We start from the raw sequence: 16,169 nt of genomic DNA on the forward strand, positions 1-16,169 counted from the left end.
TTATAATAGTGTCTTCAGGCCTTTCCAGCTCTCTCACGTGTTTAAAAGCATATCATTTCGTTTTGTCCAAAGTCAATCAAAGTTCACATTTTGCATTTAGCTATCTAGCTTATTGCATCTAGCATTCTGCATCTAGCTTAATTCTTCTTCCTGCTTTCCTACACCTCTCCGCCATCTAATCTCTTGAATAATCAGACCAGTATTGAAGTAGACACAGCCCATGTTGCCTACAGCATTTGGATGAGATATGAACAAATTCACACAGACTACTGAGTCCTGTGGAGGAAAAGGGATGGCACTGCCACTCTCTCAAGAGGAGAGCACCCAAACCCTTGCCTTGACAGGCTTTTATTGGCTTAATTTGCATAGATATAGAGGGTATATATGGAAAGCTCATCAACCATTGTCAGGCAGTAATACTCAAATAGATAATATTCAAAGAACTATGAAGGGCTTATTTTGAGTCAGGGTCTGATAACTAAAGGGCCATAAAACTTTGGGGAAACAAACTCATTTCACACTTGGACCCTTATCATTTAAAATGAGGGTATTAGCAAAGCAGGTTTCACAGGATTTTATGCTTTCTTTCTTAGGCCTGATCACCCCAGGGAATTTGCACTTTGCAGCACAGGGCTGCACCCACCTCTAGCATTGTTTCAGGCTTAGGTCGATCAGGGGAAATAAGGAAGCCAAGAGATTAGGAGACTTCTTGCAGACAGAGTGAGGACTCAGGCTATATCAAAACCAAGGGGCGAGGGTCCATCACCTCCTTTATCCATAGCCCCCAAGTCCTTCCTTGAGGGCCCCCCATGACCACGCCTGTCTTAGGTCATCCCTCCCTTGAGGAATCTTACCCATCATTGGCTAACCGATCACGTACTGGGGGCCAGGCAGGGTGAAGTAAAGGGGGCAGAGGTGGTACTCCTGCCAAGGAGATAAGCTTTGTCTCCTTAGTGGCTTAGGGACTCAAGGTCTCTCACTCAGCCTTAGTCATGGGGGGTTACAGTTTCTGAAACCAGGCAGGGCAGTTCCCAACACAGTATGTCCAACACTCTGGAGTCTTGTGTTTCCTCACAGCTAGATTCTGCTGAGACGTGGCATCAGGACCACTCTGTGTGTCTCTTGCTCTATACCAGCAGGGGACCCACAGTGTCAGGCTGCCCAGTACTGCTGATGCCAACCTTGCCCATGTGGTTATGCTTGTGACCACCCCTTTGTAATTAATAGGTAGTCTGTGGTGTGTCACTTTGAGGTTGTTCTCCCACCTTTCCCCCACTGGATTTAGCATCTACCCATGACCCATGCCTGAACCAGTTATTATATTGGGTTATAACACAGTGATTCTTTCTTATATTTTCTGTCTCTTAATGTATTTTACCAGATACTCCTCTCTTACTTTCTCCTTCTTTATTTTTAGTGTCATTGTGGACTCATAGATTATTATAACATAGCATGGTCAGTATTTGTTTTTTTTTGTTTTTTTCCTACATGATTTATATAATTATTATTATTATTTTTAATTTTATTATAATCATTGTTCAAATACAGTTTTCTCCTTTTTACTCCCAATCCAGCCCCCCCTCCCACCCCTCCCCACTTCCCTCCCATTACCACCCTCCCCTTAGTTTATGACCATGTGTCCTTTAAGTTTGTTCCCGTGAACCCTTCCCACTGTCCCCCTGAAATTCCCTCTACTCTCTTCTGTGGGCACTGTCAGCCTGACCTCTATTTCAGTGTCTTTGGTTATATTTTGCTCGTTTCTTTGTTTTGTTATTTAGGTTCCTGTTAAAGGTGAGATCATATGGTACATGTTCATTATTTGTAATTCGTTACTGTCACCCATTTTACAGCTCAAATTAATCCAGATTTGACCAGAGCAGTGCCTTCAAATGGCTCCTGGCTTCTTTTAACATGACCCCTAGTCTTTAACTCTTTAACCATTCTCTTATTTTATATTGCAGTCTCAGTTCACCCTCTGCTTTTTCTGTGCCAGATCTGGAACAACCCATTTCTCTGAAGCAACTATATTCCTTTCAGAGGGTGGTGGTATTTAGCTGCCAAGATCTGAAGGCTAGATGTACTTATTGTTACTGGGACATCATAGCATTTAGGCCTTTTCAATTTACTCAGCTGGGAAGCATATATATATGTTTATGTATATTTTTAAAAATTTAATTATGAACTTAAGACTATTTCTTTAACCAAATCCAACCCAGCACAGTTCTTTCTCAGACTTTCTTATTTCATATTTCGGTCTTCTATACCTGTTTGGAAACCTCGATTTCTGACACAAGCGTATCTTGTAATGGGTGGATGTATTTCCCAAGTAGTTTTGTTCTTTTCTTAGCATGTATCACAACTAAACAGTTTATCACAGCTTTAATGTAACAGTTGTATAATATTGGTCTAGCTAGTTTCTCGGTGAAAAAGTTGATTGCCCAAAGAGGTAATTGACGAATGGTTAAAGCACAGCGGAATCTAGGAGAGGCAAGAACAAAATGTTAATGAACTGAATACTTTCCTAACTTGTCCTTGAAAATCTGTTTTTATAGGTTATTAAAAACAACTTGAATCCTGTTTGGAGGCCTTTTAAAATCTCTCTTAACTCACTGTGCTATGGAGATATGGATAAAACTATTAAGGTAATTTGAAATTGTGCAAACTCACCTCTTTTGTAAAATTGATTGATTTGATAGTATTTAAAAAGATTATGTGATACAACAGAGACGTAGGATTCAGTTTTGTTCATATTTAAGAATACTAAAGTAGAGATGCTTTTGATGATAAATAGTTTGAAGATACAACATGTTTGACTGATCTGTTGACCTAATGCTGAATCAAGCATTATAGTTTTTATTTTACTCATTTATTTTTAAAATAAAATATCTAATATAAATTTTTCTGCCTTTTAAAAAGATTCCTTTACTCCATGAATAGGACCTTTAACAACCTTGTTTGCCTCTGCTGTGTCTCTTGTGGATAAAGCAGATGTTGCCCCTAGCACAGCATAGAATGAAGACCGATGGTATTGTCGCTTATTTCCAGAGCAAAATACAAGTACTGGAAACATTTAGGTCACTTCAGTTTTGGAGGATCAGGAAGGTAGAGTGGCAACAAGGAGCAGAAGCAGATGTCTAAGAATTTGTTAAAATGTTCTTTAACCATTTATCAAAAAATATATATTATTTTAAAGATATTTTTATACTAGAGTCACTTGTTGACATAAGATTCCAGGTAGAAGACTTTTCTTACGTTCTGAGGTTAGTAAACTGACATGGGTTTTTGTTTTTGTTTTTCGTAATGAATATGGTGAATACAGGGAGGTTGATGGCACAGAACAAACAAGTGGAGGATTGAAAATCAGACTATAATGCAAGTCTTAATTCAGTCCTTGAAGCAGCTAAAGGATCTTGGGCAGGTCATCTAATGTCTTTACTTATATAATAGAGAAAATAATGTCTATTCTACAAAACAGTGAGGATTAAATAGCAAAAATTAAAGTTTTATAAACTCTTAAACACAGTGCAGATACAGTTATTATTGAAAACTGCAGAGAACTTTAAAAAATAATGTCTGTGTAAGTTGTGTGGTGTTTCTAACAGCAGTGAAAAGTCAGCTTTTGGGCAGGGGGAGGAACAAGCTTTACTCTCAAGGTTCTGTTGGCTGGTCTAACATTCAAATAGACACCAAACAAATTAGCAAGAGAAATAGACCAAATTTAATTACATATTTAGGGGAACCCCTCCTACATAAGAGAGTCACAGACACAAAGGGAAACAGGTCTAGAAGACATTCTGGGCGAGGGAGGATGTAAGGTACCTTGAGGTGTCAGAGGTCATTGAGGGATAGTGCATGTTCAGTGATTATTAGTTTGCCCTGCCATATACACAATTAAAAAGTTATTTCTGATGATAACTGATAAAGTTATTTCTGTCATCATGGATCAGGCTCCTAATTTAAAGTCTTCTAGATAGTTAAGTGGGGAGCAAAAGTTCTTCTTTAGGCCACAGAGTCTCAATTGCCTTTAGCTCAAAATAATCTACATACCATTCAGGCACATACAGTACAAAATAAATAGTAGAACAATAGCTCTAAAAATTACTTTTGAGATCATTTAAGATCTTGCTCCCTGACATATGTCATCAGTTTGGCTCAAATAAAGTTATATAAAAATTCAAAACATTTACTTTTTTTATTGTACCAAATCTAGAGCTTTTGCTTTTCACATTAAAGGTAGTAAGTTGAAGCTTCATTAGATCTGAGAAGCAAGAGAGGCTGTGAAAATATATCTAAAACATAACTATTTGATCATAATATGTTAACTGTGAAACAACTTTTTAAACTTTTTCTGCACACAGTGGCTTGCATACAGGGCTATTTTATTATAGTAAGTAAACTGGTTTTCTGAGCTTACTCTGATGAATGCCTTCCATTCTTAAAAGTTTCTCAGTTTGTTTGAATGACATATAATTTGGTTTGCCACATCATCACTGTCTGTATCTCTTTGCAATATCAGGAAGTCATATATCTGTGATTTTCCTTGGTATTTGGAAACTGCTTAGAGGTGCATAAAGAGTTACAGAGCAGAGGACAGAGTTACAGTCATCAGTGGTTTCTTTGCTGCAGTATGAATGTGCACTCTAGCATGTATTATCATTTTCATAACATCCAGTGACTGAGAAATAATCATGCATGCTGCCACCTTGCCTGAAGTGGGAATGCCTTAGTAGATGTGGTATTGTGTGGTGTGTGCATACTTTACATATATACTTGTGCACAGATGTATATATGCATGTGTTTCAGTTTCACAAACACCCTGATGCTGTTATTTAAAGCACACAGTAGTCTTGATATTTGAATTCTTGAGAAGAGAAATTAAATGACACAGTCATTACATTATCTTCCCTCCAACTGTATCTGAACATTTGCCAGCATTATAAATGCCACATTTTTTCTTCAGCACCAAACATTTGCCTTCAATGGGGCAATATAGTGAGTTATTAGAAATTAAAATAGAAAACTATTTTTGCATTCCCTGAAGTTTCAGGCAGACTAAATATATGAACAGTATTAGCTCTTCGTATGCTTTGTTTAAATAAAATCTTGGCATTATCACAGCTTGCTTTTGCCTTAGATGCAAATTGTACTTTCCTGAATGCAAATCTAAAATGTAACATTCTGTTGTCCATACATATAAAAACCTATTAAAATGAAATTATTAAAATATTAAGATTGTTTTGACTTTATCTTGTTTTAGTTGTCCTAGAAAAAAATTAAGATCATTATTTTTCTTTTCCCTGATACTTTAAAAAGTTAGAAAATGGCCTTTGGGCTTAAAGACTGAGCATCACATATACAGGACAAGAGTCAAAATCTCAGAATTGGTCAGCGGCCAAAGTGCTTTCAACAAATAAAAACTCTTAACAGTTACTCAGAATTGCAATTCTAGACCTTGTTTGTTTTTATTCATTGATCAATGGTTAGTCTTCCTGAATAAAAATGGAAATAAAGGAATGAAAGGCTTTCTGTTATGATAAGTAATTGATTCACTTCTCATACAACAAAGAAGAAAAAAATCACTTTGTCAGGTGAGATGTATAAATCCTAAAATTTATGGTGAGACTTATGAAATTTATTAATTTCATGCTATGAAATGCTATGAGCACTTTAGCTTGGTGATTAACATAATTCTGTAAAGAATGATAGCAAGATGGCATGGGGTCAATGCCAATAGCTTTTTAGATACAGGCAGTCATGGGTTCTAAAAGGATTCAAGAGTCCTTAGCATAGCTTTCCTTTAACTCTGTTGGGCCCCACACAAGAAATGTCTTCCAAGGCTGTTTAATACCTCTGGCTACCTCACAAGCTTTTAATAGCTAATGTGTGCAGTATACCTAATAAGGGTTTGTAGAAATAAGATGATCTATTTTGAAATTAAAAGCACTAAGAAGACATTGGTTATTCATTGTTCACCATAACGCCTCTGCTGGCTAACAGCTTACACCACCTTAAGTCTCTTGTCGCAACAGATAATTCAGGCATTCTTGTGAATATTTACTCTTCACTACGTCTGTCCACCTGGCATGAAACTGCATTCGAATCACATATTCGGCTCTGGGCTGTCGGCTGTGAGACAGAGCACACACTGAGTGAAAGCTGCTGCTGAGGCTGGACTTCACCAGCCTTATGTGGGAGCAGAGACTTCACAAGGGATTCAGTACTTTTCCCACTGAGTTTTCCTTTTCATCGTAGGAGCTGTGATCCTCAGTGCTGTCATCTGACTTTATCATGTCTAACCCTCATGCAAGCCTAACCATACCAAATGGCAAGATGAAACACTCTTTCCATGATTTTAAGTCATCTAGAATTTAATTATGCCTTTCAGCTGCCTACTCACTGGCTTCCTCTCTTCCTCCAGAAAATGGCTTTTAGCTGTTGGTCAGTGATAACAAGGTAAAGAAGTGGATGAGGAAGAGGTGTAATTCTGTTTTGATTTTATCAGCACTTATAGAGGACATGATAGAGGTATTGGAAACTGCTTAATGTTGAAATTGAACAGTACTTGTTTTTCATCTGTCTGTGATCTGCCCTGGAACCCATTCCAGGGTCACTAGAGTTCGGAAGGGTTCCAGGAAGTCAGTTCCTACCTCTCCAAGGAGACCTGCACACTGAATATATTTTTTAAAGATTTTATTTATTTTTAGGAATGGGGAGGGAGGGAGAAAAAGAGGGAGAGAAACATCAATGTATAGTTGCCTCTCATGTACCCCCTGTTGGGGACCTGGTCTGCAACCCAGGCATGCACCCCAACTGGGAATTGAACCGGCAATCCTTTGTGGTTAGAAGGCCGGCACTCAATCCGCTGAGCATACCAGCCAGGACCACACTGAATATTTTTACTTACTTGAATGAAAATGGCACTTCTTGGTAAGTCCCACTGATTACAGCCAATACTTTTTTTAACACAGTTATGTTGATTTTTATATATTTTTGTCATACTTAATTCTAGGTAGAGTGCTATGATTATGATAATGATGGGTCACATGATCTCATTGGAACATTTCAAACCACCATGACCAAACTGAAAGAAGCCTCCAGGAACTCACCTGTAAGTCACATTTTTGTTGTTTGAAAATATCTGACAGTTTGTCCATGAAGTTAGTATTCCATTTTTTCCCTTGGCATAGCACATGTTTACCACATATTTTCTCCATATTATATAATGCTCAGACATCTGTGGCTTTTATTTGTTTAATAATCAGATGACCCAAAATTCATACTTGGGGTGTGAGTTTACATAAGATTTAGAGGTTTTGTTTTCTTGGCTACAGACAACATTCATGGTTTGATTGAAAATTCTTATTTTTCAAGTGTTTGGCATTTCATTGGTCACAAAAATTAATATCTACAGCACTGGACAAATACCTGTGTACAGTATTTTTAAACTGTGTATACTTTTACAGCCTTCCTCTGGCTCTTCTCTCTGACTTGTCCTTACCCATGGAGGGATGAAAGTACAGATATGGTACTTCAAATGAGGAAATATGGCTACCATCTAATGGCCCTACTTATGTTAAGATCATGTTGTAATCAAACAAAAAAACAGGGGTTCAACTTCTGTTGCCACAAAAGCCAAACTTATGAGGCAGTTGCTGATGCAAAAAGAAAGAAGTTTTATGCAGGTGATGCACAATCTGGGAGAATGGCACACTCGTGTCTCCAAAATTTCTGTTCCAATTTAAAGTACAGTCCTTTGGAGCCCACGGGCGGCTGCTAAGCTATCATAGTCCCCATCCAGGTAGCTTAGCTTGTTCCAGGTTGCTATTCATTTTAGGCTCCTTCCTGGAGCCTGCGTGTGGACCTACATGGCCATAGGCCCTGTGGCTGCTAGGGCTGCGAGATCACATAATCCCTGGAGAGCACACAGATGTGTGGACAAAAGCATTCCGAGGTAGGCAAGAGAGAGAAAAAGAGACTCCCTCCTGGAAGCCATGGGCTACCCATAGAGAGAATAGGCAAGTGCATCATGCATGTCCAGGTCATGAGCAAGCAAGAAAGCAAGCCCTCAAGTCATGAGCAAGAGAGAACCTCTTTGTTCCCCGGGATTATATTAGTTTAGGTATGGGACAGACCAGCTGCTTTTTCAAAATGACCAATCAACTTCCCAAACTTTTGTGCACTTTGGGTGGATCCATCTCCCAACCAATCCGTTCTTTTCCCAGGTTAGACGGACTGGCCTCTTTGGTCCAGTACCTCCCTCTGCACCATTTTGACTTTTGTGGCACGTGTGCCTGCCTTCCTATAGTACCACACCCAGTCTGGTAGGGGTGGGGAAGGGGTTTTTCTCTGTCCAGTTATCTTGTTACTTTTTGTACACTTGGGCCCTCTACATTGATATTTCTAGCTTTCCCTGCACTCAATATAAGAACCTCCCCATGGTACTATCTTGGCCAATGCGGAGACTCCCTGGCACTCTGGAGAAACCAACTAGTAACAGTGTGTCTGCCTTCACTACATTTAGCATCTCAACATATTTCTAAGAGTGCCTCTGAAACTTTTCTATCTCTAAACCAATGTGGTTAAATACTGTTCCAGAGAATTTTTTTAAGTAAAACTTACAAATTGCTTTCATCTTATTTATCTTTCTAGTTTGAATGAGATAAAGTGTTTATGCTCTTTATATAACTTAGAATAATATGAATGTTTATTAGCTGTGTATAGACCTGAAACATGCTCATGTTTTATATATGTAGCATTTGCTTTTGAAAATATAGCCATGGGGTTTTACAGGTAAGAGGTCATAGCCAGGTGAGAAGGTCTGTTTTACCAAGTCATGTGGGTGATGTGACCTAAAAGAAGATGCTGAGAGGTTTAGATCAAAATTAAAAAGTTGAACGAATAAATAAAACTTATGAGCCATTTAGTTTAAGTAATTGGGAGAAATGAGTTTTAAATAAACAAAGGGGCTAGAATTTTCAGTAGGTCACATAGAGATCTCTAGTCTGTCCCTGCTTCTAGTCACAAAGCCCAGGTATTAGAAGCAGCCAGTACCGAGATGCTGGTGGGATGGAGGAGAGGCTTTTCAAATCCCACTTATGGTTTCAATACAGACATTAATTTGGCTTTGAGTTAACTGACTTTGAATTAACACAGCAGCAAAATTCAGCTGCAAATATTCTATTTAAAGATTTTTTAAAGGCAGAACTAATGGAAAATATTGAAAACCTGAATACTTAAAGTAAAGCAGGCCTTCCCAAAGAAACTAAATATGAAGAGTGCTCTGGATTGATGTTTCACTGGAATTAGTTCATTATTTTCCAGAATCAGTAAATGACCTGCTTTTAGAAGATAATGGATCATGTAAAATGTTTTGTAAATCCAGCTAATTTGTGACAAATGAAGCTTTTAATGTTGCTGTGGTGACAGGACTGCTTGCTCTTGTTCTTTTTTTAAATATATTTTATTGATTATGTTATTACAGTTGTCCCATTTTCCCCCTTCACTCCCCTCCACCCTGGACCCCTCCCACCCACATTCCCCCCCTTTAGTTCATGTCCATGTGTCATGTACTTATAAGTTCTTTAGCTTCTACATTTCCCATACTATTCTTACCCTCCCCCTGTCTATTTTCTACCTACCATCTACACTACTTATTCTCTGTACCTATTCCCCTCCTTCTCCTCTGATTGCCCTGTTGCTAACCCTCCATGTGATCTCCATTTCTGTGGTTCTGTTCCTCTTCTAGTTGTTTGCTTAGGTTGTTTTTGTTTTAGGTGTGGTTGTTAATAATTGTGAGGTTGCTGTCATTTTACTGTGCATGCTTTTTTATGTTCTTTTTCTTAGATAAGTCCCTTTAACATTTCATATAATAAGGGCTTGGTGAACTCCTTTAACTTGACCTTATCTAAGAAGCACTTTATCTGCCCTTCCATTCTAAATGAAAGCTTTGCTGGATAGAGCAATCTTGGATATAGGTCCTTGCCTTTCATGACTTGAAATACTTCTTTCCAGCCCCTTCTTGTCTGTAAGGTCTCTTTTGAGAAATCAGCTGACAGTCTTTTGGGCACTTCTTTGTAGGTAACTGTCTCCTTTTCTCTTGCTGCTTTTAAGATTCTCTTTTTATCTTTCATCTTGGGTAATGTAATTATGATGTGCCTTGGTGTGTTCCTCCTTGGGTCCAACTTCTTTGGGACTCTCTGAGCTTTCTGGACTTCCTGGAAGTCTATTTCTTTTGCCAGAATGGGGATGTTCTCCTTCATTATTTGTTCAAATAGTTTTCAATTTCTTGCTCTTCCTCTTCTTCTTCTGGCACCCCTATGGTTTGGATGTTGGAATGTTTAAAGATGTCCTGGAGCTTCCTAAGGCTTTCCTCATTTTTTTTGAATTCTTGTTTTTTCATTCTTTTCTGGTTGGATGTTTCTTTCTTTCTTCTGGTTCACTCCACTGATTTGAGTTCCAGTTTCCTTTCCTTCACTATTGGTTCCCTGTACATTTTCCTTTATTTCACTTAGCATAGCCTTCACTTTTTCATCTAATTTGCAACCAAATTCAACCAATTCTGTGAGCATCCTGATTACCAGTGTTTTGAACTGTGCATGTAATAGGTTGGCTATTTCTTCATCACTTAGTTGTGTATTTTCTGGAGTTTTGACTTGTTCTTTCATTTGGGCCTTTTTTTTTTTATCTCAGCATGCCTGTTACATAGTGAGGGGTGGAGCCTTAGGTGTTCACCTGAGCGGGGCAACCCAGTTGCTGGTTTGTGATGCTGTATGTCGAGGAGGGGTATGAGAGAAAACAATGCTGCTTGCTCTGCTCCCTGCCAGATTTCAGTCACTTCCCCCGCTTCCCCCAAGCAAACTGGGCCCTTCTGATGCTGATTCCTGGGTGGGTGGGTTTGTGTATGTTCTAGGACCCTGTGGGTCTCTCCAACGAACTCTCCTGTGAGGCTGGGAGTTTCTCCTGGCACCTCAACCCCCACAGGTGTTTTCAGTCAGTGTTTTGAGGCTTTATTTCCCCGAGCTGGGACCCTGGCTTGCGTAGTCGGTCTTCGCTCCCCAGGTTCACCTGGTTTATCTATGCTCGAATGTGGGACCACCCAGTCCACCAGCCTCCTTGTGCACTGCACCCCTCCACAATCTGCCGCCTCACTTGGTCCACCAGCTGCTGCCTTGCTGCTACCCCTCTCTGCCTGGTCGCCAGACTCCGCCCCTCCTACTGGTCTGGATAAATATGTCTGCTTTAACTCCTTGGTTGTGGGACTTCCATACTGTTCAATTTTCTGTTGGTTCTGGGTCTTTTTTTATTCTAAATTGTTGTCCTTATTTTGGTTGTGGAGGAGGCACAGTGTGTCTACCTATGCCTCCATCTTGGCCGGAAGTCTTCACTCTTGTTCTTTATCATTTTTGTTCTTTAAAGGCAGGGCTCTGTCTTATCTCTGTCCTCAGTGCCTAGGACAGCATCTGCCTTATGAAAGAGTGAGTACATGAAGTAATGTAGCCTTTGACCAGTGAGAATTCTATGTAGAGCATTTCTGCATCTGAAATACTCAGTAATTTGTATTTATGATGATGACTGAGACTCTGGAAGGATCCCGATCCCTCAAAAAATTTAACATACTTTTGTTTTATATCATTGTATCAAATGTACTTTTTAATGTTTGATTTTTAGAAAACTAGTACTATAGAAGTTGCTTTCTATTAACCAGAAGAGCTGACTCATCAAGTATTCACTGAGTATCCCTTATGAACTTATTAGGTAAGACAGTGAGAATTTGAAGGTATAAATTGGAGGTCATTATACTCTAGCTATGAAAAAAAATAATGAATGAAACAATTGAGGATAATACAAAGTATGTTAGTTAGTTTTATATGGCTGCAGAAGTTTAAAGAGAGAAGTAAAGATCAGAGAAGACCAGAACAGAGGAGGACATGAGCCAAGCCTTACGGATAGACAGATGGACAGAAGGTGGGAAGGAAGACCAGTCTGTCTGGGGAAGGAAGTATACTGAGGACAACATTAGATCTATGTGTAACACACATTCCCAGTGGAAAGAGATTATGTATTTTACCATGGAATTGGTCTTCATATATCTCTGTTTTCTGATGGTAGGTTTTCTTCTTCTTTTCTAAGCAGCATATTTTGTTTCCTGTGAGGGTAACAACTGGGAGTAAAATAATTTAGTTCCTTTATTGTAAAGAACAAGATTATTACTTAGCAGATTTGCAAGGAAATTTATATTTACAAACTATTTTAAAAGGTAAATAAATTTAGGAATGCCTTTTGGAAATATTACTAACTATTTCACATATTTAGTGGATTATGTCATTGTTTCAGAGTTATATTTTGCAATAGACCTACATTAGTAGGTAGTTTGAGTCCAGGAGAGAAAAATCACTCATTTAAATTCACATTGACATTTCTGCCCTGGCTGGTGTGGCCCAGTGGATTGAGTGCTGGCCTGAGATTCAAGAGTTGCTGATTTGATTCCCAGTCAGGGCACATGCCTGGATTGCAAGCCAGGTCCCCAGTAGGAGGTGTGCGACAGGCAACCACACAGTGATGTTTCTCTCCCTCCATTCCTCTCTCTCTAAAAGAATTAATAAATTCACATTGACATTTCTAATATCACTAGTAAGAACAAACTTTTGTCTTTCCTTACTACAGATTGAATTTGAATGCATAAATGAAAAAAAGAGACAGAAGAAAAAGAGCTACAAGAATTCAGGTGTCATCAGTGTGAAGCAGTGTGAGGTCAGTTGACCCTGACCACTGTTCATGTAATGAGACCCCACTTCCAGTTCTATCAATGTGGTGCATCACAGCTGTATCTGGGGCAGCTGAGAATCACAGGAGCCCACACACTTTAGGGAGAAGAACAGAGTAGGAAATAGTAAAGAAATCTTTCAAGTAACTTTGTTTCCAAGGTTTGACAATGTTTTAGAAAGGACAGGATGTTAAGGTTTTTTGTTATTTTAGGAAATGTGAGGCCCTGTGGTATTTTTCCATTGCATTGGTGGGAATGACATTATGAGCTGGGGGGGAGTGATCTAAGAGATTTCTTATAACAAACAAGTGGGCTTTTAAAAATATCTTGATTATTATGCTTATTAAAGCTGTCAACACATTAGATTCATTACTAATTTCTTAAAATGTAAAATGAGTATATTTCAGTGTTAGCCATTTTATTCTAATCTGAACATTGCTCTACTTATCTGGAAGTAAAATCCAATTTGTGACATATAGGGCAGGGACCTTAAACTTAAGTGCAGGATTGGCCTCCATGTGTTTGTATGAATTCTGTTCATTTCATAAACTGTTAAAAATTTTTGTCAGAGAGTGCTTTGTTTCTCTTGCTCATGAGGAAAGCCTACATTTTAACCATTGCTATTTGCTTTTAGATTACAGTGGAATGCACATTCCTTGACTATATTATGGGAGGATGTCAGCTGAATTTTACTGTAAGTAGCTTACCAAATTTTTCAAAGTCAGTTTTGCAGAAAGAACGCTTCCATTTTTCAGTGTACATTTTCTTCCTGCAAAACTGATTTTCTGCTGAAATTTACCTTCTGTGTAGTCTCCCTTAGACAGGTGGTCTGCGCACATCCTGAAGCTTTCATCTGTGTTAGTAAGATCTGTTCCTTCTTTCTAATAGTAAGCAGACTATGTACAAAAAAGTGATTATCCTATAGTAAGTTTAATAATAAAAACAGATATAACAAAAACAAACCCTACATCTAAAGTCATGGGTGTAATAATTTATGATTTAATGCATCTAGCGAATGGGAATGGCAGACTGTTTCATGCAGAGGCTCAAATTATTTGACTGGATATACCTGTGGTCTCAGGTATTTAAGGAAGTGGAGGCAGCCCTCAGAATGAATGTTTGTGTCTCATCTCTTGATGCTCTCCTGGACATCAGTGTAGGTGTCCTACCTTCACTAGTAAGGTCTGCAATTGTTACTTGCAGGTGGGGGTAGACTTCACTGGCTCCAATGGTGACCCAGGGTCTCCTGACTCCCTTCATTACATCAGCCCCAGTGGTGTGAATGAGTACTTGACCGCTATCTGGTCTGTGGGACTGGTCATTCAAGATTATGATGCGTGAGTATGACTTGTTTTCCCTCACTCCTGAAAGGAGCAGTTTCTGTTTCCTCTGCTTTTTCTCTGATCATTAGAGCTGGGGGGATAGACTGCTGGGGGAGTGACTTTCTCTTACCTTGTCTTTATCTTTGTGGTAGTCCTAGTTTTTTTTAAAGATTTTATTTATTTATTTTTAGAGAGGGGAAGGGAGGGAGAAAGAGAAAGAAACATGAATGTGTGGTTGCTTCTCACACACCCCCTGCTGGGTTCTGGGCCCACAACCCAGGCATGTGCCCTGACTGAGAACTGAACAGGTGACCCTTTGGTTCACAGGCCGGCACTCAATCTACAGAGCCACATCAGTCAGGGCACAGTCCTAGTTTTCACTTTTGACTTTTAATTGTGGTCTGTGGTCATTTACAATATATTAGGTACAATGTGCTTATTTAACAGCTGAGTGCAATCAGCAGGCTGTTGTTTCTTTGACCTAGTTTCCTTGGGGTTTACTCACTAGGGAAAATCCAGATGAAACATTCTGTAAACAATCATAGATGCTATTTCTTAACACATCTATTTCCTTGGCAGTCATAGTAAAATTATCTTAATGGTGACTTAGTGCATTGGTAATTTTTTGTTCTGGATCTGTTAAGATACACTATAAAATTTCACTTGTTTTTACCTTTTACTTTACCACAAAAGCCCTTACTTATTGAAATAGCTTTTTGTTAATCTGTTACAACATTTAAAGAAGTGGCTTTTTCAGACAAATGCAAACAAACCTGAAGCAAAGTTAACAATCCTAGTACTAGCCTTGTAGAATTTAAGGCAGAACTCATAAAAACAGTAAAAAAATTACTTATAGAGCACCTTGCTGTATAATCCAAAATGAAAATATAACTATGGACATGTTTAATAACAGTATCAAAGTACTCCCATTGAAAACAGAAGTATAATAAAAATTTCAAAGTCAAAATGGGGCTTATATAAAGAATAAAACATTCACAGGGTCATTCTCTCAGACTGCCACCTGGAAGTTAACAAGAAAGGGATAACTAAAGAGAATTTACCATGTTGAAGTTTAAAAATTGTTAAGTGGTTATTAGATCAAAGAGAAGACCAAAGTGTGATATCAAGCTCTCTAGAAATGGAGGGTAATAAGAAGACTGTGAATGGTGCTGTCTTTTTAAAAAATATTTTATTTATTTATTTTTACAAAGAGAGGAAGGGCAGGAGAAAGAGAGGGAGAGAAACAGCAATGTGTGGTTGCCTGTCACATGCCCCATGCTGGGGACCTGACCTACAACCCAGGCATGTGCCCTGACTGGGAATAGAACTTTTAACCCTTTGGTTCACAGTCTGGCACTCAATTCACTGAGCCACACCAGCCAGGGCAGTGCTATCTTTATGCAGGAAAATTTCTGGTTTACATGCTTTTATTTTTAAATAAGAATTGAATATAAATAAACTATTTTTAATAAAATTAAAACACAGAAGAAAAATACATCATAATAGCAGATTCCATATACATTTCAGCTATTAAGTGTTTGGGATGATTTAAGCACTTTTTGCATGATAATCACCTAATAACATCCTCAAGGGAAGAGGGCTGCTCTTGTCACTTGCACTTTGCAGAGAACACTGAGGCATGGGCAGTCCCTTGTCCAGGTCCCTTAGCTGGTAATGGCAGAGGCAGCATTGAGCCTGACCAGCAACATGCTCGCGCAACTGCACTAACTTCCTCCGAACAGCAAGGAATGGCTTAGAGAGTTCTAAAAATGCCATCACATTATTAAATAAAGGAAGACGTGATTTTTTGCAAGTTGAACAAAAACCAAGGCTTTTTGCCAACAGTGACCCCTGTGAAAGAGAAAACATCATTGGAATATTAGTAATGAGAGAGTGAATATAGGCACAAATTCAAGAAAAAAACATTAAAAATTGTATGTTGAAACTTTCTCTTATTACAGTGGAGAATCTGGATTAAAGGATAACTTTTTGAGAAAGTTTTAACTTACCAAAGATGGCTCAAAGAGGCAGGTAACCACAATGGAGTAGGAACTATGGATGGAAAGGGACAGCCACTCCTCACA

At 38.6% G+C, this 16,169-nt stretch overlaps 1 protein-coding gene across 6 annotated transcripts in view; it reads left to right on the plus strand.

Annotated features, from left to right (window-relative positions):
- The window catches only part of CPNE3 (copine 3), a 54,167-nt gene that overhangs the window by 25,455 nt on the left and 12,543 nt on the right, over window positions 1–16,169 (plus strand). For all 6 annotated transcript variants that reach the window (XM_045849409.1, XM_045849404.1, XM_045849406.1 and 3 more), the window contains 5 exons: window positions 2,553–2,642; window positions 7,010–7,108; window positions 12,664–12,750; window positions 13,398–13,457; window positions 13,967–14,100. In XM_045849409.1, the coding sequence (XP_045705365.1) occupies window positions 2,553–2,642; window positions 7,010–7,108; window positions 12,664–12,750; window positions 13,398–13,457; window positions 13,967–14,100 (470 nt within the window). The remainder of the gene's footprint in view (window positions 1–2,552; window positions 2,643–7,009; window positions 7,109–12,663; window positions 12,751–13,397; window positions 13,458–13,966; window positions 14,101–16,169) is intronic.

This window comes from Phyllostomus hastatus, unplaced genomic scaffold, assembly GCF_019186645.2.
Source record: "Phyllostomus hastatus isolate PE091 unplaced genomic scaffold, TTU_PhHast_1.1 phas_contig_65, whole genome shotgun sequence".
Taxonomy (NCBI): Eukaryota; Metazoa; Chordata; class Mammalia; order Chiroptera; family Phyllostomidae; genus Phyllostomus; species Phyllostomus hastatus.